General features: G+C 46.9%; 3 protein-coding genes across 3 annotated transcripts; 2 read left to right on the top strand and 1 right to left on the bottom strand.

Annotated features, from left to right (window-relative positions):
• Positions 1-1,185: 1,185 nt before the first annotated feature.
• Positions 1,186-21,711, top strand: LOC124653297 (F-box/LRR-repeat protein 14-like). Its single transcript, XM_047192366.1, has 2 exons — positions 1,186-1,389; positions 20,024-21,711. The coding sequence occupies exon 2, from the start codon at positions 20,043-20,045 to the stop codon at positions 21,504-21,506; it is 1,464 nt and encodes a 487-aa protein (XP_047048322.1). The 5' UTR covers positions 1,186-1,389; positions 20,024-20,042; the 3' UTR covers positions 21,507-21,711.
• Positions 1,420-13,684, top strand: LOC124653298 (F-box/LRR-repeat protein 14-like). Its single transcript, XM_047192367.1, has 2 exons — positions 1,420-1,435; positions 11,817-13,684. Exon 2 carries the CDS (start codon positions 11,830-11,832, stop codon positions 13,285-13,287), a length of 1,458 nt encoding a protein of 485 aa, XP_047048323.1. The 5' UTR covers positions 1,420-1,435; positions 11,817-11,829; the 3' UTR covers positions 13,288-13,684.
• A 3,339-nt stretch (positions 21,712-25,050) lies between the features above and the next one.
• Positions 25,051-26,410, bottom strand: LOC124656776 (serpin-Z2A-like). The gene is made up of 2 exons (XM_047195459.1): positions 26,012-26,410; positions 25,051-25,902 (listed from the first exon to the last, which is right to left on the bottom strand). Exons 1-2 carry the CDS (start codon positions 26,408-26,410, stop codon positions 25,051-25,053), a joined length of 1,251 nt encoding a protein of 416 aa, XP_047051415.1.
• Between the last annotated feature and the right edge of the window lie 1,562 nt (positions 26,411-27,972).

The following is a 27,972-nucleotide window of genomic DNA, read 5'->3' as shown; positions in this document are numbered from 1 at the left end:
ATGATATTTACAACTTCTTTTCCATAGCACATGAGTTTGCTATCATTATGCTTTTATTTCGTAGTTTCTCACTTAATGCAGGTTCACAAATTGTTGTGGAAATGGAAAAGGAACAAGCTGTGGTATTATTTGGGCTATTTTGGATTTGCATGTCTTAGCACTGAATCTATTGTGTGTAGAAATCGTGTCTGATTCTGAGATTGTGTAACAAACCCACTATACCACATAGGCACATTCATTACTATTCAATTATAATAACACTTATTTAGCTGTTTTTGTCATCTTATGTTTTTTACGGAAAAAGTGATTGGCAACCTGATAAAAGGAAGGGGAAATTGTTCCACCTGAGATAACCATGAAGGTATTACAAGAAACTGTGATAAGAAGTGCAACAAAAAGTTTCTCATTGACGGACTTCCACTGGGTCAAGAAAACCTGCTACATTACAAAATGCTCGTAAGCTAACTTCAGGGTTTTTTTTTCCATTTTTGTAAAAACTACAGTGGAATCCTAAGTTTTAAAAGTTGTGACACTTGATGTTTTCCTTTTCCTTTTTGAAAGCAAGCTACATGCATAACCTTGCATTTTCATATTGCTGAAGATAAAAATGTGTGCTATTACATATTTGATTGCTCCAATGAAAAGATTGGTGGGCGTCTTCTAGGACTCAATTAGTTTGAATTATGGTCTGTTTATTTGCTGGATTTTATCTGAAGCAATTTCTTCATTGCTTTCAATATTATTTTATTTTCTCGGTCAACTTAGGGAAGAACTGCCGCCTGGGCCCTAGGCGGTTGCCCATGGTAGCCATGGGTCAGGGCCCTGACAGCTCATGTGGTTCGCTGGCATAACTAACTTGACTGAACCTAGGTGCATCAATTAGCTCACAGGAATACTTCAAAAAAAAAAAAAAAGCTCACAGGAATATCCCTTGCCATGTACTTATATGTAGCTCTTCAAATTGTCGACTTACATGACCTTGTACTTCATGTTATACGTTGTACTTAGCCGAAATGAAATACGAAGAAGGCTAAACTAGAAGTTATTCAAACTGTGAGTTGATCAAATTATCATTTACATTTTTTAATCATCTAAAAAATCTAACAGGTAACCTTTTCTTGCCAAAGGTACGCCCAACCAAACAGCCACCCATTCTCAGTAGCCAATCAACCAAACACTAAACAATGGCTCCGCCACCAAAATAGGCGCCGCCCCCGTTCCATCCATCCAGACCAGACTCCAGTCCAGAGTGAGGGAACAAAGCGCACCCTTCGCTGCGGCCTAGGGCATCAGCTACGCGGTCACCCCGCTCCCCTCCGCTGCGGACTAGGCAGATCTATCGACGTCTCCAAGTCCAAGGTCGAGCGGCGGCGGAGGTCCCCTCCAACGGTATATTCTCTATCGCCACTGTTTTTATCCCCCGGTCGTGCTGAAGGTACCCCTTTTCTTGGTTCTCTTGCCCCTGTTCGTTGGTTCCCGTCGACTTGTACACGTGTTCTTTTCTAGATTGAGACTTGCCAAGAGGAAACCGGTAGCTGTGAAGCGATCTCCTAGTACGCTGTTTGCAATGGATTACTAGCCTAGGTGCAGCAAACAATATTTCTAGTTGAACAGATATTAGATCGGCGATATTTATTGATTACTGCACCCTGTGGACTTATCGTTTTCACTCAACCGATTTAAAGGGACAGCTTGCGAATTTGTAAGCGCCAATTTGAGTGAATATATATACAGGTGGCCAGGTGGGGATTCCCCTATTTTCTTGCCGGGAACTGCAAGTACCGATTTACATGCTCTGGTATTCGTGGGATTAATTAGGTGCCTCTAAGTAGGTTCAGATTCAGCACTTGGGTCTTGTCTTCTGGAGTTGCTTGCGCCAATTCTAGTTTGTTTCTTTGTATTCTGTCCAGTCGTTCATTGTTCATGCTCTCCTATGTCGTTAGTTTAATTTAATGAGGTGGCTTGTAGTTTCATTATTTCTTGCTAGCAATCTTAAGAAAGATAAGATGGTACCTACTTAATTAGGCTCCATTCTTATGAAGAACGCTTAAATTCTCGACAAACACATCAAATGTTAAAATTTCATCAGTATATTCTTCATAATTAGCGTTGCCATTGTGGACTCCATCTTCAAATGCTTTACTCTGATATATCATAAGTTTTAGTCCAGCTCTTTGGTTGTTTTCTGAATCTTGAAATTTCATGATTGGTACAGCTGAATTTGCTCAATGGAGGACCTACCCGAGGCTCTGGTGACAGAGATTGTCAAGAAGATCACCAGGACAAGCGATTTGAATTCTCTTTCCCTTGTGTCAAAGCAACTCTACGAGATAGAGGGGAGTCAAAGGGGTGCTATCCGTGTTGGTTCTGGTCTTTGCACTGCTACAGAGGCACTAAAATCATTGTGTGCCCGGTTCCCAAATTTGTCGAAAGTGGAAATCGATTACTCTGGTTGGATACCTGGACATGGAAAGCAGTTGGACAACAAAGGCCTTTCTGTGTTTTCATCTCACTGTTCCTCGCTGATTGACCTCACCTTAAGCTTCTGCTCATATATCGATGACTCTGGGCTTGGTTGGTTAGCTCATTGCAAGACATTGGTGTCTCTGAGGCTAAACAATGCACCACTAGTAACTTCATTTGGGCTTTACTCCGTTGCAGTTGGTTGCACGAGTTTATGTGCTCTCCACCTTATTGATTGTGAGGAAATCGACAGTGTAGAGTGGCTGGAATACCTTGGTAGGGATGGTTCGTTGGAAGAGCTTGTAGTGAAGAATTGTGAAGGAATCAATCATCATGAGCTCCTAAAGTTTGGTGCAGGATGGATGAAGCTCCAGAAGTTTGAGTTTGAGGGGAAAATAAGAATATCTGATATTTTTCCAAGTGATGTCTATGACCCCTCGTATGATGCTCACAGCACGGCTATATATGACTTCTGCTTGTGAGAGTTTGAAGGACTTAAGGTTGGCGCATATTAAAACTTGGCCAGAAATAGGACTTCGTGTTGTCCTAGGGAAGTGTAAAGCATTGGAGAACCTTTGCCTTGAGTATGTTAATGCCCTAAATGACAATGACATGATTGCATTATCCCGGGGCTGCAGCAACCTTAAAAGCATCTCACTTTGGCTCAACCTTCAGCGGTACCATAATGAAGCCACGACGTCATTTACTGATATCACCCTTTATGCTCTAGCCCTAAACTGTCGTAAGCTTCAGATCTTAGACCTCAAATTTGTAGGATGTTCTCCTGACTGGCCATCAGAAATTGGATTCACACAAAAGGGTTTTCTGGTGCTCATTCAGTCCTGCCCGATTCGAGTTCTTGTGCTACATAGTGCCAATTTCTTTGATGACGATGGGATGAAGGCCCTCTCATCCTCACCAAATCTGGAGACTCTTGAGCTTATACGTTGTGAAGCAGTAACTGATGCTGGGATGCGCTTCATTGCGCACACCCCATGCTTGAGTAATCTCACACTTCGGGCGTGTCATGAGGTAACTGATGTTGGAGTGGCTGAACTGGGACATGCACATAAGTTAGAGTCTTTGGTCATTGAGTGTTGTCGTGGAGTCTCTCTGCAAGCTGTGCAGGGTGTTGCCAAATCAGTTCACTACTCCAGCGAGGCGGCTTCAGATGCCCTTAGCAAATTGTTTTGAGTGGTGTCTGTTCATGAAATGGTATCCATATTTTTCAGTATAAATTTGCTGGTGAAGTCATTTAAGTTGTTGTGTGTGCACCATTGGACAAGGTTGTGCATCATCCAACCTAGATTCACTTCTGTGAACTTACTATTGGTTCTAGGTTTACTGAATTGACTATCCTGTATGACAGTCTAAAGATGAACTTTGGCCGGTATCTGGTTAATGAGATTTCAATAGTAGCCAGCACTTGCGTACTATAGTATATATCTACTTCTATAATTTGTGTTGCTTAATTTCTGCTCTCTATAGCCGTTTTGAAACAAGCATGGAATCGGCTCCAGGATTCCTGTTTTTTTAAATTGTTTCTACTCTCTAAGCAAATGTCATGAACCTTTCTTTTTTATATCTATCTGCTATTATTGCGTGGCAATTTTGGTTTGGAGTGTATTTATGGTCAATGTTTCACATGGATCTGTACTATAAAGATTGTATGCTTGTTTTGTTTATATTGATTCTATTTGGGGATGTCTAATCGTTGCTTCTCAAAAGGAAAGTTACTACTATTCCTCTGATCCATATTTTACTTGTGGAGGTCGGTTTGAAGCGAGAACACTGTCTGCGTCTCTGTTGGTTGCTCGAAATTCTCTTGCTCATTCCGTTCCAAATGGACCCTAGACCCTAGTGGAGGAGTTTGAGTGCTGGTCTGGCATAACTAAGTTGACTGAACCTGTCATTAGCTCCATTTTCAGCTCGTAGGAATACCCCTTGCCATGTAGCTCTTCAAAATGCCTGACTCGCATGGCTATGTACTTCATGCTGTATGTTGTACTTGTGCTGAAATGAATTATGGAGAAGGCCTACAGGTACAACGTCAGGCCGATTGCTCCGCACATCCTTCTTTGTTCCCTCCTACCTTTATGTCTTGTGTCGTAGGGCACTAGTCTCAGCCGGGCATCGCACGCCTCGCATGTATTTTCGTCCCCAGCTGTGCTGCTTCGTGGTCGTCGATGCTGCCTGTTTCTTCTATAACGTTTTAATTAACTTATGCCTATGGTGTTTCAGTTTTCCATGCTTTCCGGTTCTAGGTAAAATCGAATTAATGATGCTTGAGTTTGTCGGTGAAGACAGTAGTGTTGTGCGGCTTGTGCCTGCATGTTTGCCTACTTTCGATTCGATTGCATATACACGAGTCAAGACGGTGTGGAAGGCTTAGGCTCCCCCTAAGATCAAGTTGTTTGTTTGGTTGGCAATTCAAAATAGGATTTCCACGGCGAACCGTCTAGAGAAAAGAGGGTGGACAAATTGCAGTTTTTATCCTCTTTGCAAGCAAACCCAAAAAGGTTGGCACATCTTTTCTTCCGAGGTCGCTTCTTCAAGAGGGCATGTGGGCTATGCTAAAGATTGGATTGGGATCCCTTCTATTGATGTCGCCGACTGGTCCTGGAAGCTCTCCATAGCTGATTGGTGGTCTATAGCATGTCTCTAGCGATCATGTTGTGCCAAACCGAAAAGCTTTGGCCTCTATCATCATGTTCGTTACCTGGACGGTTTAGAACGAGCGAAATGCAAGAGTACTCCACAACAAGTCTGGCCCGCGTTTGTTATTCTAGCCTCTATCAAGATTCAAGAGAGATGCAAATCTTTGGATCACCACGAGTGAAAAAAACAATCAGGCATGAAATTTTGGGAGAGTAAATCTCACGTGGGAATCTTTTCTTTTCAGTTTTTTATCACCAAAACTTTTCTCCTTAATAAGTTCATGGATAGAGGAAAATCTGTTGCCTCCGTTTTAAAAAGGAAAATAATGTTTTGTTACATGTGGATTTTCTTTCTTGAGTATGCATGGAACATTACTTTCGCAAAACAAAGTATGCATGGAACCAAAATTCGGTATTGGAATCAATTAAGACCACACATGTTTTGCACGAACCACATGATTTAAGTTATTAACATAAAAACGACGAAAGAAAAACCCACTTGTGTCGATCAAACACGAACTACGTACTTAGTCATCAGGAACAAAAGCTTCACTACGCCTCCTAGAACTGATTGGCCCTGTAGCCCAGGAAGAGATTGAAGAGGCCCTTGTCGCCAAGGTGGTGCGCGGCGTGGATGAGGTCGATGGCCGTGTCATGCGTCAGCCCGCCGACGAACCCATCATCGAACTCACCGACGTCGTCGGCGTCGAGAGCCTCGGCTTCGGCCCGGGCCTTGTAGTACGCGACCGCCGTGGCGAGGCCCTTGCCGGAGACCCCACGCGGCAGCTCCACCACGCGCTCCCCGGCGCCCACCGCTGCCGCCACGCTTGCCAACCGCACCGCGAGCGACGCCGGCACGGCGAACTTGGCGAGGTCCGCGCTCCGCAGCAGCACCTGCTGATCCTGCTCCGCCGCCATATCGACCGCTACTGCTGCTGGTCCGGGCCGGACGAAGTGTTGATGAATGATGATCCCTCTGGCTGAGTTCTTGCTACCTATGGATTTCTGTGCGCGGGGCTTCAAATCTGCGGCGACGACAATTGGTTTCTATGGGTACCACGAGTACGTATCTGTATGGCTGTATATATGGTGCCCTAGTGCCACGACGCAATCAAGTCCGACTCGGTCGGTGTGTGAAGCTTCCGTGCCGTTCGTGGCATGATTTCGAATGAACGGCCCTATGTATAGTGTGCCCGTAGAGGCGAAGAAAGGACAAAATGTCATTTGGGTCACTCTTCTAAGCGTATATATAGTGGGTATTTTCTTTTTTGGCATGGTTTAAAGTAGCAAAAATTATTGGGTTATTTGCAAGGTTTAAAATAGCGTGCTAAATGAAATAGCGTCGGTCTCCTTCAAACGCTATGGACGCTATATCGTGCTAATTGCGTGCTATATTTCAAATAGCGTTTTGAAAAAAAATATCAAATATAGTCTAAAAATAAAAGATTTCGCTAAAAAGGTTAGATATTTAGACCAAAAATAACTAAATCATACATACATAACCACATGCAACAAATAGATCTCCAATTTTTCAGAAGGCTAACATCAGTATTCCATAAGGCAACAACATATTATAAACTCTTTATTAAGAATCATCAGCATTAACGATATTAAGTTCTAATCTAGAAGAGGAATCAACATATTGCAGTTCATTACAACCGAAAAGTGAAAGCAACCTGGCTTGAAAAAATAGCGCGCTAACGCTTATGAAGTTTTAGCACGATATATCATGCTATTTCACAAATAGCGCCATAGCGAGAAAAATTACTAAAATTTAGCGTAGACCCTCCAAATATGCTATTACGTGATATTAGCGGAGAAATAGCGCGCTATTTTAAACCTTGGTTATTTGAGGTCAATGGTTACATTCTAGCTCCGCCTCGGTGCCCGTGCATGGTAGGTAGCTATGCTTGCAAATAGGGTGAAAATGGTCCGGAAACCTTCCCGACTTTTCCTCAGAAAAACAAAAACATAATAAAAATACCAAAACTGAAACTTTTTTTTCTGCGGAGCAGAAACATAAATAGAACAACCTTTTCTTGAGAAATTAGGATTTCTGTTTGGGGAAATTTCCGTTTGGTGGTTGTTCTGCATGGCAAATCTAAAAGACCAAAATATGACCTTGTTACACTGAACTGTCTAAGCAACCCGTTCTCCACTTTCCATTACACCGAGCAATTGTACTAGGGTTATAAAACAAGATTGGGAAACAAGTTTGTTGACTTACTTGAGTTGTTTGAGTTTTTTTTTCCATGATTCAAGAGGTCTCTTGGTTCCGGTAATTATCCACAGTTCGTTCGTGTCCGCACAGTAGTTGATCTATAAATGTTTTCGCTAGTACTATTGGTTTTCGTATTTGTTTTCGATATGTCTGTACTTTTTTCGCTCTTGGCAAAAATATGAAAAAAAGTGACCAATTAGCTCCATCTGGTTTCGCTCCATTTTCATCTCTACTAGCAAAGCGTATTTTCCTATTCATTTTTTCCTAGACACGTTATTTGCCTAGGACTTCACTTTGCTAGAGTACTACGCAGGAACCGAGCACGACGCACTAGCACACAATAGTTGATAAAATTGTTGGAAGATGATGTATTTGGTTCAAGATTGAAGTTGTTGGGATATGCTAACTAGGTATAGCACGACAAGGTCATTCCGGCAAGCCCGGGTGTCCTAAAGATGGTGGTGATGCATATAACCTACTGGGCGGCTCAGTTGCCCGAGATTAGGTAGGATCCAACCTGTAGACGAAGCTGTCGGATCCGGCCCGTATTCAACGATGGTCGTATCGTGCCGCACAAGACAAGAAACCCTGTACCCGATCTTGGGAGCTCTTAGGGTAAGACACAACTCCTTGTAATCGCGCATTGCCTTATAGTGAATTATAGCAGCACGTAGGATCTCGCCGCTACTGCGGTGAAGTTAGCTAACTCGTGTGACCCCATCCGGGTGACTCCTCGCCCAATGGCTCCCCTCTCTCTCCCATCCGCGAGGCTCCCCTCACGGAGACTCGTCGAATACGCAATAATAGAAGTGGACTGTAATGAATCCGGTCTACATCTAGCACCCATTATTGTTGGTTGTGAGGCGGAGTGATACCTACACGTCCCTGGGAAAAAAATATATACTTTTAATACTACCTCTATCAACAAAAGGATGTGCTAAGCTTATCTAAGTTTAGATGTATCCAAATATTCTTTAATGTATAGATACATTCTAATTTAGACAAATCTTTGCCATCTTTCTATGTGAAATGCACCGATTCCTTTAAATTAGTGGAATGTGGTGTAACCACTGCCTAACCACCTCCGCATACCAGCCTCTCCTAACCTCAGCCGAACCGACCCAACTATATTCTATCTTTCAACCTTTCTCTACCCTCTCTACATCTTCGTCCCTCCCATCCGAAGGGACCGCCACTCGGCCCCAAGGGGCCAACATTCACGCGAGCAATAGCACACGCACACACATGGGCAGCAGGTAGACAGTTAGTGTGAGCGGCAGATGCCGACATGCGCGTAGGGTTGGTGGTCGAGGTGTGCGCGAGCAAGCAACAAGTGAGCGTGTTAGTGGTACCACATGCGCGTGATCAAGCAACATGTGGCTTGGGCCGGCCCATATGGGCGGGGTAGAGGGGCACTCACCCTAGGCCCTAGAAGTTAGCGCCCTTGCCCATGATTTATTTATGTATTCGTATTATAGTACAACTTCTACTTTTGAGGCCCAACACTTAAAAGATGGCCTAAGTTGTGGCCTATCATGCCTCTACCCCACTCCTCATATTGAAAAAAAACTCCAAAATTTCCGAATAAGTTTTCTCACATTGCCACAATTTATGTCCAGCCTCCCCAAATGTACATAACAACATCGGCTCTCGTTTTCCGACATTGTGAGTACTTATTCGTGGAGTCAGTGGAGTCCAACGAATACAATCACATAACAGTACTATTTTCACAAGTAGCTCTCCTCTGATTCACAACAATTATACGTGTCCCCATCATACATATATGTTGAGAGACCATATATTCCATCTTCTTATTAATTCATTACCAAATATGTCTACTCTTATACTCACTTTTTGCACGAGCATATGAATCAGTTACTCCCCTATTTTATCCTATGATTAGTTATAGAGGTTCATATGTATACATACATTTATAAAATGAAATATTATTAGAAATACGTATCATGGTATGTAGTTCGCAATCAATAAAACACTACTGCACAAACGCTTACTAGTGACAAGAAATTTTGTTCATAGGCAAGCTGCTCGTCAGTAATATGTTGTCACTGGTATGTTAGTTACTAGTGACGAGCTGTTGAAATCGGTCGGCTATGCCAACTTCTCTAGGAGCTACATCGCCCTCTACCCAGTGCCACTCTACGACAACATGAGCGTTGCCTACATGTCCACGAATCCTGTTCAGCATGAACGCATTAAACACATTGAGTTCGACCTTCATTTCGTTCGATATCGTGTTGCAATGTGCCATATTAGAGCTTCTCATGTGTCTTCATCTCGAAAATTCACGGACAGCTTCACCAAAGGCTTACCATCAACTTGTTCCTGAAATTCCGATCCAATGTCAATGTCCGAGAATCTCCATATCTCTGCATATTCGGTTATGCCGTGCCATATTTAGTGCCGAAGATCTTACATGTAATCATGCCATTATGGTTGGGATTATGACTGATTGTTTTCCATGTATATATATGAGAGAATATGATGCCACACCGACCGCGGTCAATCCAAAACCATTTTTCTTTTTCTATCATAATATATCACTAATTGGTTACTTTGACACATGCTAAGTGATTTTCTAACAGGTGGACCTTGGTTGTCAGGCTTTCGTGGCATGATGAAATGGTCAAGGAAGACACACAATATGTACAAAAATAAGACCCCCCTCGGGACATAACCGCCTTCCTCATCCTCGGAAAACATCGCCTGTTGTCACCCCTCATGGCTCCCAGCCGTGACACATTTTTTCTGGTTGATTGCACCGACTGTGGCGTAGGTATGCTTCGGGAATGGAGCTCATGCACATCCCCATGGAGTAGAAGAGTAGGAGAGCCTATGGCGCGAGCAGAGGTGGAGAGAATGACAACTTTAATGTAGAGGAGAAGGCTCACCTGATGGCGGAGGAGACAATGAGGTGGTGAGCTTGTTTGTGTAGGTGAGAAGCATGGTAGTATAGACCCGGAACATGAACGTGAAGTTGATACAGTTTGTGAGTTTCTTGTGTACGCGTTGTTCCTTGACCGACGACATGATGTAGGTCAAGGGGGAGGGGGTCATCATTGTAGAAGAAAATAAAGATGAAAAGAGAGGGAAAATGAATCTTCAGGAATAGGAAAATAAAAAATGTTTCATAATTGTTACCGATAATTCAAAATTGTTCATACTTATAACAAAGGAGTAAATGGAAGATTGAGATTGCTCAAATTTGCAAACTAGTCAAAATGAAAGTTATTCAAAGTGTGAGTTGATCACATTATCAAAGACATATTTTTTGGAAACTATTATAGATGTCATTTTGATTATCTCAAAAATCAAAGAGGTAATGTTACATGCTAAAGGTATACACAAATACACACCACACCAAACACGCCGCTGGGTTCGCCCCATCCATTATCAGACTCAGCCAACCAACCAAACACTGAACTTGGCTACGCCGCCCCCGCTCCATTCCATCCATCCAGAGTGAGGCAAGAAAATCACCCTCCGTTGCGGCCGCCTAGGGCATCGGCTGCGCGCTCTCCTCCGAATCTCGGGAGGAGACACTCCTCCGCTGCGGAATAGATCGATATCCCAAAGTTCGAGCGGCGGCGGACGGCCCCTCCGACGGTCTATTCTATATCGCCGCTGTTTTTATCTCCCGGTCGCGCTGAAGGTACCGCCGTTTCTTGCTTCTCCCGCCCCTTGTTCGCTGGTTCCCCGACGACATGTATATAGTTTTTTGTCGATTCGCTTTCTTGATTGAGACTAACATGTAGCATCATCCATTTTAGTTGTAAATCCATTATTCTAGGTAGAACCTAAGCTCTATCGGCGCTATCTATTGATGACTACACCCTGTCCCTGTGGACGATTCGGTTGAGGAAAACCGATTTAAAGGGCCACAGTCTACTGTGGCTTGACCACCTAACTTTGGTTTGTGAGCATCAGTTTGAGTAAGATATACAGGCGGGGATCCTAAAAAAGGAAGATTGGAGTTATCTAGTAAAAAATCATTTTTTAATTCGTTTTGGTTTAAATCCCTACTTTCTTACCCTAGAGGAGCTACAAGTACTATTTTGCATGCTCTGGTTTTCATGTGAATTAATTAGGTGCCTCCAAATAAGTAGGTTCAGATCCGGAATTGCTTGGTTCGATTCTACTAGTTTGTTTGTTTGTTTCTATTCTCTTTGTTCATTCATTATTCATGCTCTACTTATGGGGGTAGTTTAATTTACTGATCTAGCTTGTAGCTTCATTGTGTCTTACTAGCAATCTACATACAGATAAGGTGCTAATGCTTTAATTAATCTCCATTATTACGAAGAACACACAAGTTTTGGATGGATACAGTAAATGCTCAAAGTTTCAGCAGTATATTCTTCATAATGAGTTTTGCCGGTGTGATCTTCAGCTTCTCATAAGTTTTAGTAGAGCTCTTGGGTTGTTTTCTTAACCTTGATATTACCTGACTGGTACAGCTGAATTTGTCAAATGGAGGACCTACCAGAGGCTCTGGTGGCAGAGATTCTCAAGAAGATCACCAGGACCAGTGATCTGAATTCTCTTTCCCTTGTGTCGAAGCAGCTCTACAAGATGGAGGGGAATCAAAGGGGTGCTATCCGTGTTGGTTCCAGTCTTTGCACTGCTACAAAAGCACTGAAGTCATTGTGCGCCCGGTTCCCAAATTTGTGGAAGGTGGAAATCGATTACTCTGGTTGGATACCTAGACATGGAAAGCAGTTGAACAACAAAGGCCTTTTTGTGTTTTCATCTCACTGTTCCTCGCTGACTGACCTCACCTTAAGCTTCTGCTCATACATTGATGACTCTGGGCTTGGTTGCTTAGCTTATTGCAAGACATTGGTGTCTCTCAGGCTGAAATCCGCACCAGAAATAACTTCAATTGGGCTTTTCTCGGTTGCAGTTGGTTGCACGAGTCTATCTGCTCTCCACCTTATTGATTGCGAGAAAATCCACAGTGTAGAGTGGCTGGAATACCTTGGTAGGGATGGATCGTTGGAAGAGCTTGCAGTGATGAATTGCAAAGGAATCAATCATCATGACCTCCTAAAGTTTGGCTCGGGATGGATGAAGCTCCAGAAGTTTGAGTTTGAGGGGAATAGAGGAATATATGGTCTTTGTCAAGGTGATGTAGTCTATGACTCCTTGTACGATGCTCACAGCAAGAATATATATGAATTCTGCTCTGAGAGTTTGACGGATTTAAGGTTGGCACATATTAAAACTTCGCCAGAAGTAGGACTGCGTGCTGTCCTAGGAAAATGTAAAGCATTGGAGAAGCTTCGCCTTCACTATGTTCATGCCCTGAATGACAATGACTTGATTGCATTATCCCGGAGCTGTAGCAACCTTAAAAGCATCTCACTTTGGCTCAACCTTCAGCGCTACTCTAGTGACGTGAGATATTGTGAAACCAGGACATCATTTACTGATAACAGCCTTTATGCTCTAGCCCTAAACTGTCGTATGCTTCAGATCGTAGACCTCAGGTTTACTGGATGTTCTTCTGACTGGCCATCAGAAATAGGATTCACACAGAAGGGTTTTCTGGTGCTCATTCAGTCCTGTCCCATCCGTGTTCTCGTGCTAAATACTGCCAACTTCTTTGATGATGAGGGGATGAAGGCCCTGTCATCCTCACCATATCTGGAGACACTTGAACTTATGATGTGTGAAGCGGTAACTGATGTTGGGATGCGCTTCATTGCACACACCCCATGCTTGCGTAATCTCACACTTCGGTTGTGTCGTGAGGTGACTGATGTTGGAGTGGCTGAATTGGGACATGCACATAAGTTAGAGACTTTGGTCATTGATTGTTGTGGTAAGGTCTCTCTGCAAGCTGCACAGGGTGTTACCAAGTTAGTTCAGTACTCCAGCGACTTTTCAGCCGCCTTTATGACAGTTGGTTTGGGAGACTATTGCTGAAGGTGTCTCCAAAAATTTTCATTATAAATTTGCTGCTGAAAGCCTGAAACCATTAAGTTGTTGAGCGTTCCCCATTGGACAAGGCTGTGCATCATCCGACCCAGATTCACTTCTCCGAACTTTCTATTGCCTTCTAGCTTTACCGCAATGATTCTCCTGTATGACAGTCTACTGATGCACTTTGGAATGCATCTGATGAGTGCAACTTTAATAGTAGCCACCACTTGTGTACTATGTACTTTTGTATCTTGTTGCCTAATTTCTACTCTCTGTAGTCGTTTTGGAATCCACATAAATCGGCACCAGCATTCCCTGTTTTGGCTGTGGATGTAGTATATGACTGTTGGTTTTTATTGTTTATAATCTCTAAGCAAATGTCATGAACCCTTTTTTTTAATTAACTTATTTTCAAGTCATGTTTATCTGCCTGCTATTTTCGCTTGGCAATTTTGGTATGTCATGGATCTGTGTAGTAGCATGGACATGTAGAAAGGCAGCAATGCTTGTTTTGTTGATATTGGTTCGATTTGAGGATGCCTTTTCACTGCTTCTCAAAATAGAAGCTACTGGAGGTAATTACTAGCATAATTGTGGATGTTTAGATCCCAGGATGAAAAAGTCAGTGCACTCATCTCATGGATTTATTTATGGCACCCAAGCAAATTGTTGTGTGAATTGAATATTAGCTCTGCACTGCCCTGCTTCATGGTTCCATGTCCATCAGTGCAAAGGAAGGTTGTGATTCTCTGAGTCCTGTTTTAGAAACAAGACAGCTCGTTGATATTAAAATCCAGAAGAAAAACAGTGTTTACAGGACGCATGAAACCAAGGTAATCTACAAAGGGAGCTCCTTCAGAAATCACAGGTGCAATGTCGCTCCTTCACAAACTAGGAGACGTTGCGCTGCGCCGTCTTGAGAAACTGCACGTATCGGCTGGGAAAGATGCACGGCCATTACATCGCTTGATCAGTGATCAGAGGTAGACGAGATGCTAAATCCCGTGTCCAAATTTCTGCGTCAGCTGACGAGGCGCACTCGCTACTTGTTACTCGGGAGTCAGGTTGCAAGCGGGACGGGCTGCGGCTGCCCGCTACAGAGCGAAGCGGGACAACACATGCTCTGCGGACCCTCGCGGAAGGCCGCACCATCCCGCTGGAGTTGGTGCGGGACACAGCGGCACACCGCATCGTCCCGCGTCATCCCGCATCTGGCTAACTGAGCTGAACGATCGGAACTCGCATCTAGCTAGCTTGTTGGCGCGGGACAGAGCAGCTAGCTAGCTGAGCTAGCTACTAGCTACTACCTACAGCTAGTGATCGATCGGAACTCACAAGCCATTGCGTGAATGCGTGCTTAGAGCAGCTAGCTAAACTGATCGTACGTACCATGCAAATAACACTTATTGAAAATAAATAAAACAATAAAGTACCATGCAATCTTAGCAAATGCTGGAATTTTGGACAATACATAATAAGGTTGAGTGCAACAAAAGTCCAATAATCAGGCCTCGGCACTCGTCACTCGGAAGCATATCCAATATAACTTAGCACCATGGTTTGTGCTGCATCCTCGGCACTCGGCACTCGTCACTCGGAAGCATGTCCAATATAACTTAGCACCACGGTTTGTGCTGCACCCTCGGCACTTGTCAGTCATCTCGTAGAGTTTAGCTTTTTCCACACAGTAGAACTTCCAACACGAAGCTGAAAGTGCGAGCCAAGTTAGCGAAGAAGAAAAGGATCCAGTTTGTATTACTTAAGAAAAAAAGTTTAGAGCATTATTATACATCACAGATATCCAATGACTAGGCTCCCTGCTACCCAATATCGAGTTCTAAGATAGACATTCTAGCTAGTGTAGATGATGTATGCTGCTGTAATTCATTGTAAATACATTATTTTATGTTCATAAATAAAGTTCTTTCTTTGAACTAGTGATGTATATTAGAAACAACAACATGGGTGATGTATGCTGCTGTAAATAATCGTAAATACGCTACAGAACTTTCCTGAAGTTCATGAGAACAGGCTAACCACTTTATGAGACATAGTAATATGAATGCAGAAGTAAAACAAGGATCACCTAAGGTTGCAAATTAATGCAATCAACTAGATTGTAAGTGAAACAATGGCCGCGTGTGATGTGTACTAGAAAATAAAGAACCAAGCATGTACCTTGACTTGGATCTTGGGATGGGTATTGATTAACCAGCCAGAGCGGAGGCGAAAGGCTTTGCTAAAAATGATTGCAGAGATCACCTGGTAGTGTTGATCACTGAGCCAGGTAACAACTTGGAGTATATTCTTTATTCATCTAGATAAAAGTAGCATTATTTCTTGAACAATTAGCTTTCTACATCATCAGAACAGCTAAATTACCTTGATGATAACAAATGAGACTTGCTCAGTTTAACCAAACTCTGAAACAAGTACGTAATGTATGCAATACTATACGAGATTGCTTATTCAATCTAAACCAAATATATACACTAACCCCAGTTCTCCAATTATTTAGAGAGTGGTCCATCTGATGTACCTGATGCTTTTCCTAATTTACTAACAGCACACCTGTCCCCAGAATCAACATGTATCGGTAATTCTAAAGCATCAAGCTAGAGAGGATCTTGGGTCACACACCTTGGACTTGGGTCGAAGAATCACTTGCACCTGCAACGATTTCTCCAGTTGGCAAAGGAAGCAACGGAGAACCATCCTCTTCAGCGCGTGAGGGAGGCGGATCCCTGCGGGGCAGTCCCGAGATGGAGGCGCCGCCGGCGTCGACGATCCCGGCCAGGCAGTCCCGAGATGGAGGCGCTGCCGCCGTCGACCCCAACATCAGTACGAGCAGGTGGGCGCCCAGGCGGTGGAAGATCCGGGTGGTGGGAATGAGGCGCCGCCAGGAGGGATTTCCCCATCGTAGAGAGAAAGGGATAGGTTCGAGAGAGGAAGAGAGATTTGCGGTGCGGGACTATGCGGGTTCTGCGGGAAGCTGGTGCTTAATGCGGCCTCACCGCTTCGGCCCGCTACAAGCGACGCGGTCAGCCCAGCGGCACCGCTTTGGCCTTTTTTGCGGGGCGGCGTTGCGGCTTAGCGGGCTGTCCCGCCCCGCTTGCAACCTGACTCGGGAGGCGTTTTCGCGTCGCGTCCGGCGTCCACGCATTATCCTCTGTGTGGCGAATGGGCGCGGAACACCAAATACTACCATACTGAGTCACGTCAGATAAAAAAATACATTTAGGACGCGTGGCTAGGATGATCAAAGCGGTCTGACGCGTTCCATTCGGGGAAAGGCTTGGAAAGCTTTGAAGGATGTGGCTGAAGATCTCTAACTGCAGTTCAAAAAGGATGTAACTGAAGATCTCTAACTGCAGTTCAAACTACTCTCTTCTTTCGTTACCTCCTTGTTTTCTCCCACCAATCTAAGAGCAACTCTAGCAGACACCGCATATCAGTCCGCATATGGCAGTTTGGACTGATATGCGCGTTTTTGTTATTTTTTTTGGCCAAACCAGACACATAATCGGTTGTTTGGCCTAGATATGTTTTCCGGGCCGCAACCAAAACTTCAGTCCGCCTATATATATATTCCGATTGGAGACCTCGATGCGGGTCAAACCCCATCCGCATCGCCACCAAGTCCACTCCCTGCCAACGAGAAATCTGCGCGATTTCGGCGAGCAATCGAGTAGATCCATCGCCGCGGCAGAGCCATGGTGTCCGACGAGGTTGAGGAGGCCGCAGCGGAGGGGAGAATGGGCAGAGAAAGATCCCCTTTCGCCCGTGCTCACGCGCTGTCCGCTGCCGAGGGGCTCGAGCGACAGCGTCAGGTCTTCGATGCGGCGCGCATTCGCGGCTCGTACCGCTACCTCTGGCAAGGCTGCAGGCCTCCGACGGCATTCGAGCGGCGCGAATCGTGATACTACAGGGATCTGCAGCAGCCGAGCTCCCGCGGCTCGACGTCGCGCACCAGCAATCCGCCGAGGCGTCGAGCTCGAGCGCGCTGCCCTCGGTGCCGCGGTTTGACGCGGGCGACTACGCGGAGGACGCCGACATCCCGATGCTCGTCACCAAGCTCGAGCACGCCGCCCCCGCGCTGATGGCCGGCGACTTCGTCCCCGACTCCGCCCTGGGCACTGTCACCAAGCTGCTGAAGGACAAGACCCGCCACGACGAAACAACAAGAAGGTGGAATGGCTCCGCGATCAGGCGTATTCACCTGATGCATCGAGCTCTCCGACTCCAACGAGGAGAAGTGGGCTGCAGCTAGCTCCGTCACCACGGCACGAAGCTCCGGTGAGGTATCCCAGGCTAGATTTTGGTAGTCCTCAGCGGCCGTGGTGCCAACCTAGAAAGCGGAGCACTAGGCTCCGTTGTTCATCTCGTTTTCTCTGAATGTACTGAACAATCTAGCGCGAATGTTTGTTTCAAATTGTACAGTTTAGTTTTCAGTTTTTAGTATGTATACTTACTTTCTAGCCCATAAATCTTGTTTGGGGTGACATTCATCAGTATATTTTGGGGTTTACGGTTTGGGTTGCGTGAAAGTTGCCGTGAAGAGCATGAGCAGGGCGCGAGCATGCCCACCTGCTCCTCTTATTACACTTTCCCCTCTCCCAAATCCCCGAACAAATCCTAGCGCCTTCCTCCGCTCCGCCGCCGCCCAGCTTGCTTCCCTCTCATTCCTCCACTTTGCCGAGCGACTGAGCGAGACAGCAGGAGGAACCCCCACCATCCAATTCGTTCCGGCCGTCGTGCTCGTCTTACTCGCTCGAGCCGAGCGCGGGAATGGAGCTGCTGTGATCCTCTGCGTCTTCTTCCACAAGGATCGCAAACCGGAGCCGTCAGGATCATCACCAAGTACGTCGTCGACTACGGCCGTCCGAGCGCACCACGACGTCCACGTCGCCGCCTTCGATCTACTCTGCCACAACGACGACGTCTCCGTCCAGGGTGAGCGTCGCCTCCATGCCCTGCTCTTCCCCGTCTCTTCCGGTGCCGTGAACTCGCCGCAGCATCTCCGACCGCCCGCGCGCCCGCCATGCTCGTGCACGCACGCACGCCTCGTGTTGCTCGTTGCAGTTGCTGTGCTGTCGCCAAACAAGCTGGGACGCGCACGCCTGCACGCGAGCGCCACACTACCCGCCGTTCCACGCCGCCAGTTTCTGGTCGTCGTCGGCGTCCCGTCCGTCTCGGGTCTCGGCCTGGTCGCATCATGAAACGCACGGTTGCAGCCACGCGCTCGTGCACAACGTCGAGCTTTGGTTGCCCGCTCCAGAGCACGGGCGCACACAACTAGTTAGATCCGCCTGCTAACTTGGCTGAGCTATGCACCACGAGTCCACGATCAATCGATCCAGCTGCCTGCTCGCTAGTTTGACTAGCTCGTTGATCTCCGCGGTTTACTCAAAATACTTGGCACTCTGTTATACCAAGACCGAAGCCTAGCCAGAGTGGTTCCATTTCTCGTTGTCCAGAAATCAGATCCCTAGAGCGAATCCCAGGATCAAAACCCACGGCTTCTTTTATATAAACTCTGTCGTTTTCAGTTTCAGAACACGTTCTGTTCGCATTCAGTTTCAGTAAAACGGGCCGGCACCTAAGTTTTCCGCCGTTTAAAAACCAAAAGCGGCCTATTCTATCACTAACACTACCGAGCCACACTGAGCCATGCGCCTGTACCTGGGACACCTCTGGAATGTTTTGACACGACAGTTTGGTCGCTGCCCATTTCAAGTCCTTTATTTCTTCTGCAGTTTGAACCTGTTTTGAACAAAATACAAGTGTTGAAAATCAGTAGAACACGAGCCATTCAAATATGTCATATGTTTTACCTTTTAATAAAATCGACCAAACAAGTAAATGGTTTTCTAAACAACTATTTACTTTCTTAATTGCATATCTCAAGTTCTGTAACTCCCATCGCGAAGTTTCCTATATTAAAACAGAAAAAGGCGACAAATCCAAATCTTAATTTTTCATGCACCATAGACCAATGCTTGCCTCGGCCAAATAGTAATTCCAATTAAAATTATATGTTATGTGAGGGCATCTCATATTATCTTGCTATTTTAAATGTCCCACTTAATTTTGCTAAGCATGGACCCTCTTGCACATCATTCCATGCATCATATTGTCGCATTGCACTACCTTGTATTGATTGCGTACTTTCCCTTCTTCTATGTGTTGGTGTTTGCTTCTTTTCGGATAGGAATTGGAATTGATCTGAGCAACGACAAGTTCTTCGATAGTTTTTCACAGGCGAGCCCTTTCTTTCTTGCCCAAGAGAGACAAGGACTAATTTGCATGCTCTGGTTTTCATGCGGTTAATTAGGTGCATCCAAATAAGTAGGTTCAGATTCAGCACGTGGGTCTTCTTGCAGAATTTCATACGTCAATTCTAGTTTGTTTGTTTGTATTTGCTATTTTGCTTCTTTCATTCATCGGTCGGGCTCTACTTATGGCCCGTAGTTTAATTTAGTGATGTGGCTTGTAGCTTCAATGTGTCTTACTCGCAATCTACATATAGACAAGGTACTAGCTACTTTAATTAATCTCCATTATTATGAAGAACACACAAGTTTTGCATGGATACATTAAATACTCAAAGTTCATCAATATGTTCTTCATCATGAGTTTTGCCAGTGTGATCTCCAGCTTCAATGCCTTATGCTGATATATCATAAGTTTTAGTCTAGTTCTTTGGTTGTTTTCTTAACCTTGATATTACTTAATTTTGGTACAGCTGAATTTGTTCAATGGAGGACCTACCGGAGGCTATGCTAACAGAGATTCTCAAGAAGATCACCAGGACCAGTGATCTGAATTCTATTTCCCTTGTGTCAAAGCAGCTCTACAAGATAGAGGGGCATCAAAGGAGTGCTGTCCGTGTTGCTTCCAGTCTTTGCACTGCTACGGAAGCACTGAAATCATTGTGCCCCCGGTTCCCAAATTTGCGGAAAGTGGAAATCGATTACTCTGGTTATTGGGCACCAGGACATGGAAATCATTTCGAGAACAATGGCCTCTTTGTGTTATCATCTAACTGTTCCTCGCTGATTGACCTCACCTTAAGCTTCTGCTCCAATATCAATGACACTGGGCTTGGTTATTTAGCTTATTGCAAGACATTGGTGTCTCTCAGGCTGAACTCGGCACCACAAATAACTTCAATAGGGATTTTCTCGGTTGCAGTTGGTTGCACGAGCCTATCTGCTCTTCACCTTATTGATTGCAAGAAAATCGACAGTGTAAAGTGGCTGGAATACCTTGGTAGGGATGGATTGTTGGAAGAGCTTGTAGTGAACAATTGCAAAGGAATCAATCATCATGATCTCCTAAAGTTTGGTTCAGGATGGATGAAGCTCCAGAAGTTTGAGTTTGAGGGGTACAGAGAAATAGGTGGCGTTGCTCAACGTGGTTTGATTTATGACCCCTCGTACGATGCTCACAGCAGGGATATATACGATTTCAGTTGTGAGAGTTTAAAGGATTTAAGATTGGCGCATATTAAAACTTGGCCAAAAATAGGACTTCGTGTTGTCCTAGGGAAGTGTAAAGCATTGGAGAAGCTTCGCCTTGAGTATGTTCATGCCCTGAATGATAATGACATGATTGCATTATCCCGGAGCTGCAGCAACCTTAAAAGCATCTCACTTTGGCTCAACCTTCAGCAATACTCTAGTGACGTGAGGTATTGTGAAACCAGAACATCATTTACTGACAACAGCCTTTATGCTCTAGCCCTAAACTGTCCTATGCTTCAGACCGTAGACCTCAGATTTTCAGGATGTGCTGCTAACAGACCGTCAGAAATAGGATTCACACAAAAGGCTTTTCTGGTGTTTATTCAGTCCTGCCCCATTCGGGTTCTGGTGCTAAATACTGCCAACTTCTTGGATGACGCGGGGATGAAGGCACTGTCGTGCTCACCATTTCTGGAGACGCTCGAGCTTATATTGTGTGAAGCGGTGACTGATGCTGGGATGCGCTTCATTGCACACACACCATGCTTGAGTAATCTCACACTTCGGTTGTGTCATAAGGTGACTGATGTTGGAGTGGCTGAACTGAGACATGCACATAAGTTAGAGTCTTTGGTCATTGATTGTTGTAGTAAGGTCTCTCTGCAAGCTGCACAGGGTGTTACCATGTTGGTTCACTACTCCAGGGACCTCTCAAACGCACTTGTGAAGACAATTGGTTTTTCAAGCGCCAATTAATGAAGTGGTCTCCAAAAATTTCAGTGTAAATTTGCTGCTGAAACCATTGAGTTGAGTGTGCATCAATGGACAAGGCTGGGCGTCATCCAACCTAGATTCACTTCTCTGAACATTAAGTTGCGTTCTATCTTGACCACATTGATTCTCCTGTATGCCAGTCTAGTGATGAACTTTGGAGGGCATCTGCTCGATGATGAATGCTACTTTTTATAAGTCTCCACCAGTTGTGTTCTATCTGCTGTAATTCTCGTTACTTAATTTGTACCCTCCGTCTCCGTTTTGAAATCCACATAAATGGGCCCCAATCCCTGATTTTGCTGTGCATCAAGGGCGCATTTGGTAGCCTGCATCAGTTTCCTGCATCACTGGCGCAACGGGAAGGAGTCCCCCTGCGCGTCGCAGACGGGCCATGGGCCATAAAAGCTCCGTTGTTTGGTGGCCTACATAGAGTATTTTCGGCCCCGTGGAGATTTGGGCTCTGGCCGTTTGGTAGGTCGGTTTTCAGGCCTCGTGTAGCCCAGAACGGCGCCGCTGTTGTTTGGTTGCAACCCAGAAACTGCTTCTGCTTACCTCTTACCTTCGGTGGTGAGGTTACCAGCGATGAACAGCACAAGGAAGAGCACAGTTTAGAGTTCAGACAAAGTAAGCAGTGATAAAAGTTCAAACACCTTCATAGTTCAGCACACAGGAGGATCATAGTTCAGGACACAAGACGAACATAGTTCAGGACACACGTAGTTGAACAGACGAGTGGAACATCAACACAGACCAGGAGCTTCAGACATGGCTTTGGAAGACGACACACCTGGTCGCGTCGCCATGGTAACCGCACATGGTCATCACCTCAGTGCAGGTGTAGTCGAAGATGACCACATTGAACTGGAAGGTGGACACCTTCTTGAAGACGAGGAATTGACCTATCTGCAGCAGATGAGCGACGTCGAAGGCCGCCCACCCCTGGTCGATGTACACATCATCGCCTTCTCTCACCGTAGTCATCCTCCAGTAGCAGCCTGTGTTGGTGGTGACGACAATGGTCGAAGGGACTTCTCCGAACCACCTGACGAAATTACGAGGGATCCGTAGCCGTTCGAAGGTAGGCTTGAAGACGATGCGTAGGAACTGGTCCGGCGCAACGTCCGACTGGAAGTGGCCGACATTAGCCGCCCTTCGCTTCTTGGACGGTCCCTCGTCGGGGGTCTGAGGTGACCCAAGCTTGAGCTTCTCAGTCTGCGAGAAGAACACATGGCATTAGATGTGTGCCTGCTCACAAATATATAGTGAAAACGAACATTGGAAATATGTGATGCCTCATACATTGGATCACACGGCAGCTCAAGGGACTGCCCTCAAACTAAGTCTAGTGTGCAAGATATCACACACCCACGACTAAGTTCGAGGGCAACACCTTGCCTTCCAGTGTGCCATTGTTGAATCATTGACCAATGAAGTACACACAAAAAAAGGAGGTCTCATATGTTGGATCACAAGGCAGACAAAGGGACTGTCCGTAAACTAAGTCTAGTGTGCAAGTCATATGGCACACACGACTAAGTTTGAGGGCAGCACCTTGCCTTCCAGTGTGCCATTGTTGAATCATTGGCCAATGCAGTACATAAACATGGAAAGCAAGATGCATAGGCCTCATAGAATGAGCACGTAAGGAGGAGATGTTTGACCTGAACCAATGGCATGGTGAAGTTCAGTCAAGCCATAGGTTCTGATCAATCATCTCCTCACACTACGATTACCGGTTACAATCATCGGCCCAGTTCAATCAGAAACTACACAATGTACAACAAACTACACAATCTATAACAAATTACCGCGACTGATTCCGCACAGCAATCTCAGCAAGCTAAACCCCAGCACAAAAAACCCTTCCCCTCTTTGCATGCACAGTAAAATCTGCCAGTTTCACCAATCCAAACCCCGATCTACGAAGGATCTACCGCAATCCGACACTATAGTAACAGATCTAAGCAAATCGTGACCGTGAAATGCAAGAACTGGACAAGAACTACAAGAAATGGGGACGAACACCTTGCAAATCGTCAATCCGATCGCTATCCTAACGGAAACCCTAGCAGATCTACTGTGCATGTCGTCGGAAATGCCCCAGAACGGCATGTTTGAACAGAACGAGTACGAAGGTGGGAAGGAGGGGTCGTTACCACCATTCTTCCGGCCGAGGACGAGCTCGAGGTCGCGGGCGAAGACGAGATGCCGATGAGGATTGCGGACCAGATTGCGGCCGATGTCGAGATCCTCGTCGCCGACGTCTCCTCCTCCGGTAGTGGTACTCCTCCGTGCGGCGGTGCGGCGGATTGGTCGGCGAGAGGGGAACCGCCGGGTGATGTGATAGTTGGGGGGAGGTGGGAGTGCGGTCGTGACTGTGAGGAAGGAGAGGGGAGCGGTGAGCCTAATTATGGCGCGTGTTCCCGAAGGGACGCGACGTCTCCGCCTCCCTTCCCCACGCGTGCAGCCTTCTGGCCGCAACGGGCCTGGCCCCGGAGAAACTGCCATTCCGGGCGTTCCTCCAAAGCCTATCCCAGGGGTGCTTTGAGAATCGGTTAATGCGACAACGCCGCTCAGCCCAGGCATCCAAACGGACCGAAAATTGCTCCCCCCATGCGAGCCAAGGGGGATGCATGCTACCAAACGCGCCCCAATTATATGACCGATTGGTTTTAATTGCTTCTACTCTCTAAGCAAAGGACACGAACTGGCTGCTATTTTCGTGTGGAAAGTTTGGTACGGATAATGGTCAGAGTTTCGTATAATGGCGGCATGCTGTGCTTTTGTTGATATTGATTCTTTTCGTGGATGTATTTGTTGTTTGGCCTCAAAGAAAAAAGTTACCAGTAGTTAGAGCATCTCCACCGGTAGCTTTAACAGTTGTTTGGGGGTTGGGCGCTGCTATTGGACCAGACGGCACGCCCAATAAACAGTCGGTATTATTTGGAGCCCAATACAAGGGGCAGCAACCTCATACCGGTCCCTTCGCGCGGGACGCTGAATGGCTGCACCGGCGCCTCGTGACATGTTTATAGTAGACATGTTTCCGGTATGGTCGAGTCGAGGGACAGGAACGAGGAGCGGGATTCATGACTGCCAAAAAACAGGGAATGATTAGGGTATACATCTCTCAATTGTATGGTACGATAGGTGGGACGCGAATCGTATGATCCGGGTACGATGAATCGGGACGATAGATAGATGCATATCACCATATATAGAACATCCGTATGGAAAGTTGGAAACGCTATAACATTTCTCAGCCAAAGCATCTTCCAACCAATTTCTGATCAAAGGCGAAAAAGAAAAAAAGACTAATAATTGTGCTCATAATTACCAACTTGCATTAAGAGGGCACATGAAAAGAGGTGATGTACGAACCGGTCGGTTGCCTAAGGTCTAACAAAAAGTAAAGAAATGTCTGTGCGAATTGCATAAAAGCTTGTTCATACTTCGAAGACTAACATGAAAACATAGGTCGATTATTCCTTAGCAGGGTCCGAGTTTCCTCGCTACTTGGGACTCACTACTCAGAGTTCTTGGACGGATCAAGGACGTGGCCTGCGAAGAGCACCGCGCCGGACAGCTCCTCCACAATGAAGAACGCAAACGGGTGGTCAGCAATGAAATCCAAAGGCATTCTGGTGGCGCAGTAGCGGACGCGGGTGGCGGCAATGGAAGCGGCCGCCTCTGTACCTTCCTCGTTCACCTCGACGACCGCCGTGTGGAACACGTCCTCCACCCGCAGCTTCATGTCCCGGCCAGAGTCGTCCGCCGCCATGTAAGACAGATCGGCCTCCACGGAGAATGCTGCCCGGAGCCCAAAGCTCTCGAGGGTATTTTTCATGCTGCAGGAGAATGACAGCTTAAACCTGGGTAGCAGGAGATTTCTCACACTGCTTCGCGTCGTGGGCAAGTGGTCGAACAGAAACGCGGTGCCGCTGGATGCCATCTCGCTGGCCAGGCTAGGCAGACCATCGTGTGCGTCGGGGAGGAAGACACACATCGAGTACCTCCCGCCGTTCACCGCCTGGTAAGGGAGCTTGAGCACCTGGAAACCGTCATGGCAGGCAATGAAGTACTTGACCTCCTCCTCTTCTTCTAGACAGAACTCGTCCTCCGTGTCGGAAGTGGGAAGCCTCCCGGCGGTCATGAAAGGCACCCTGACAGGGCTGCCGTCCAGAGGGTAGAAGTCGGCGTCCTTTGTGAGGCTCCGGTGGAAGCGATCCTCCCACTTCCCCTTGAAATACATGGCGTTGGCCAGCACGAGCATGATGTAACGGTGCACCGACCCTGGAGGGAGAACGGACGTGATGAGCTTGTTCGTGGCATCTGCAACCCAATTGTTGATTACCTCCCTTGAACCCTCCGGATCTCCCTGCGTGCAGTACGGAGATCAACTGAGAAACGATCGAGATCACAACTCACAACAACATTCTGATTAAGGTTGAGATCGCAGCATAATATATGCACACGTATGTACGTACGTGGAAGTCGACGGCTCGTGCCTCCGCCTTGTAGGACTCGACGGCGGCGTCGCGGTAGGCCGTCTTCAGTGCAAATCCTTCCTGATGCCACACGCTGCACGCGGACGTGATGGTCAGCGGCCCGGATCCGCCGGTGGCGAGGGCGCTCTCCGCCAGGCCGCGCACGATCTCCGCCACCTCCTCGCGCGACGATGCGCCAAGCACGTCGAGGAGCTCCTCAAGGGTTCTGCCCCGAGCGCCAGCCGCCACTAGGCCCAGCGCCGTGAAGATGGAGAAGGGCGAGAAAATAATATTCTTCCCCTCGGAGAACGTATTGGCGAGGCGGAGGGCCAGCGCCGTCAGGCCGGCGGAGTCGACGGAACTACGAGCCTTCTTGCTTGGCCGCGCCTCCTTCTCCATGGTGCCCTAGCTTGCCGATGCCGATGGGCTGGATGGGCCGTACGTCACTAGCTATGTCAGTCAAACAAGACGACGAGGGGTTTAACCTAAACACAATGCGCCCAATTTTTACAGTATGTGGCATTTCGGAAATTCAATTTGGCTCCCCGGTGCATAGGTTCCCTCTACCAAAAAAATGTGTTTTGAAATATCGAAAAATTCTGACAAAAAATTCTACATGTACATCATTGCGGAATCCCCATGCCGTCTTCTTCCTCCCCACCACCACTAGGGGCAAGACTTCATCTTTGTGCACGAGTCTGTGTGCTCATCACATGGAGGGCAGCTAGAGCGCGGCGGAGACCAAACCGGACCTGGAGGCCACGGACAGAGGAACGTGGCGGCGGGTGGTTCCAGAACTGGAGGGCGGAGCCATGACTTCGCCCGCCGCTGCAGCGGCCTCGTCGGCAACTCCGGACGCAGATGTCGTGTGAGGCAGAGTTGCGGGTCGTGCGCCACTAACCGAGCACAGTTGTTCCTTCGTGGCAGCTCCACCCCGAGGCCCGAGCCCGAACTCGAGGATGGTCGTCTAGGTGGGCTTGCGGCGTGCCCATGACGGTGGTCGTGCCATCCTTGTTGCGGACGACCTCGGAGCCCGTGCACTAGAAGATGCCCTCTAGCAGCAGCTTAGCTTCGCGAACACCTCCCATAGCGTTGTGGATTTGATCTCCTCGAAATCCTTGGTCGTGCTCACAGTGGTCGCCGCACAAGGGGGCCTTGATCTTCTAGATGACCATGTGGTTGGTGGTAAGCGTGCCGGTCGTGTCGGTCCAAATGCCGCTTGCTGACCTCATGGTCCAGCACGGTGAGAGTTGCCGAACGACGTGCTCTTGCATAAGCTTCTTCCTAGCGAACGCTAGGCTGAGCGTCACGGCGAGCGATAGGCCCTTTGGGACGGCGAAGATGATGATGGTGATGGCCACGCTGAAGAAGTTGAGCAAGGAAAGCACGTCGTCCATCCCCCACGCCGGCGGTCGGTAGTCCGCTAAGGGAATCCGCTTGCTTGGCGTACGTAAACAGGTCCATGAGCATGATGAAGGTTAGCAACCGAGCACGGCGAGCCCTATTTTCCCAATGATGGTGGTGACATTGTTGAGCTTGACCTGTAGCGGTGTCTCATCGTCGCCGTCGTGGCTCAGCGTCTCCGTGAGGTTCTTAGCAGGGATACGAGAGATACAAATAGGATCATGCAAAGTCGCTGGAGCGCAACATGTATAACCGTGGGATGCACAAAGAACGATTCAGCTGCACGGATCGTCGACGTTGCACAAGGAGGCCGCATGTAAGCCACGTCACCCCCACACCCCCACGATGACGATAGTTATAGTACAGCAGCGCCCCTCCATGCCAAGGCCCACGCGCATCTACCTTCCATCAAGGACTTTGCGCCTCGATCAGTAGGCGAGGAGGAGAAGTCGTAGCAGGCAGTGGACAGCTCGAAGAAGTGCGACAAGGTGAACAATGGACATAAGGCGAGCATGGTGGTGGACGTTCTTCGACTCGGAGGTGGACACGGTGGAGAT

This window comes from Lolium rigidum, chromosome 5 (assembly GCF_022539505.1).
Source record: "Lolium rigidum isolate FL_2022 chromosome 5, APGP_CSIRO_Lrig_0.1, whole genome shotgun sequence".
NCBI classification, from domain to species: Eukaryota; Viridiplantae; Streptophyta; class Magnoliopsida; order Poales; family Poaceae; genus Lolium; species Lolium rigidum.
The sequence above is the reverse complement of the archived record's forward strand: the minus strand, read 5'-3'. Positions and strand labels throughout refer to the sequence as shown.